Source organism: Mus musculus, chromosome Y (genome assembly GCF_000001635.26).
Source record: "Mus musculus strain C57BL/6J chromosome Y, GRCm38.p6 C57BL/6J".
In the NCBI taxonomy this organism is placed as follows: domain Eukaryota; kingdom Metazoa; phylum Chordata; class Mammalia; order Rodentia; family Muridae; genus Mus; species Mus musculus.
Window position 1 is genome coordinate 86,942,879 of NC_000087.7, and position 1,656 is coordinate 86,944,534.

A 1,656-nucleotide genomic window follows, 5' to 3' on the forward strand; every position below is an offset into this window, starting at 1 on the left:
CAAGAGCACTACTGTACCGCAAAAAAACTGGATTTGTTTTCTTGAATTCATATCCAATGGTTAACAGTCAGCTTTAATGCCAGCTCCATGGGATCTGACAACTCATGTCTCTGTGGTCACCTATACTCTCAAGCTCATGCCCTACTCCCACCCATATAAATAAAGATAATAAATCTTAAAATGAGAGACAAGTTTCATTTGGTTTCATTATTCAAATGAAACCTTATTTTGTCTGATTTCTGAATCTCTTTGGATCAGTTTTCTGGGTTGCACTTTGTGTAACAAGGCCACATTCCTTTTATCTATCACTCTTTCCCCAACTTGTTGTTTCTCCCTCAGACTTCATACCAGAGATTCTATCTATGTCTTGTCTTTCTCCGCTTCTTCCTAAAAATCCATTTTTTGCTGCCATCCCTGCTCCTCTAAGTCATATCTCCAATTCCTTGCTCACTATGCAGACCACAGAATCTAAGTCCTGTCCATTTTAGCCTGTGTGATATTAGATGTATGCACTGTTCACAGCCTGCGTTGCAACTTTCATCTTCCTTTGATGTTCTTTCTACCATAGTCCATCTCTTCCAACAAAGTGTTCACTAAAAGCATGTCATGTCACACGTATTAATTTTTAGAACAAAACAAATTTTATTGACAAAGATACTGAGGTTGTCAAAGACCCATAGGTACCCAACACAGGAAAACAAACATTTTTTTTCAATCCTATAAGTTTACATTTCTGTACTTTGTGATTTTTTTCAATTTAAGTGATATTTGACACCAGAGTATAGACATAGATATGTAGGTCACCGAGAAATTTGATAAAGTACACAGTAGGATTGGCTAGAACTTTGTAAACAACCTTTCCGAACTTTTTGGATCCATCATCTCTGGTGTACTGCACCCAGGAACCTATTAAGAAGTCATTGTCATCACCTGATCTCGCCTCAGCCAGAGGGGTCTCTGGAATGATGTGGAGGTTACCTTCCTTGTAGTCATCCAGGAGCTGATAGACGTAGAGGACCGGATCCTTCTTGTAGGAAATGTAAAAATAGTCCTGTAAGAATGGCACCTGGGCCAGCACCATCCCACTCCAGTTGTCCTCAGAGCCATCTTTCCCCTCAAATTTGTGTTGTACCTCTCTGCCAACCAGTGCGCCTGCGAGGTGGACATCCCTCACCTGAGGAAAAACTACTTTGTGAGGCAAGACCTTAAGATTTAAAATCCTCTCATCGCTGTGAAGCTCCTGTCCGTAGACACTGTCAATTCCGTCATACTTCACCAAATAAAGAGAAGGGTTTGTTGGCAGTTGACCTAGAATGATGGCCTTCCAATGGGTGACAGGCTCATTACCTTCCTTCCACCCGTGAGAAATTCTGCAGCCAACAATATTCCCCAGGGCCTGGGAAGAAGGCTTCCTCCTACTCTTCTTCTTGAGTGATGTCATGCTCAGACTCTTCAGATGTATTGTCTTCTACCTGGCTGTAGACCTGTTGTGGTAGTTCACACTGTCTTGTGGCTTCCATTCCCTTCAAATATCATACTTGCTCATTGCCTGGGACTGAAGATCTTGCCCGTTTAAACCAGACACAATGCTGTTGCCTCTGTCATATATATGAATTCCTGATGGGCAATGGTTATGGGTTGGGAGTGAATGCTGGA

General features: G+C 41.9%; 1 protein-coding gene across 1 annotated transcript; it reads right to left on the reverse strand.

Moving 5' to 3' along the window:
- Positions 1–757: 757 nt before the first annotated feature.
- Gm21470 (predicted gene, 21470) lies at positions 758–1,441 on the reverse strand. The gene has a single exon (XM_017318876.1). The coding sequence runs from the start codon at positions 1,439–1,441 to the stop codon at positions 758–760; it is 684 nt and encodes a 227-aa protein (XP_017174365.1).
- Positions 1,442–1,656: the final 215 nt, after the last annotated feature.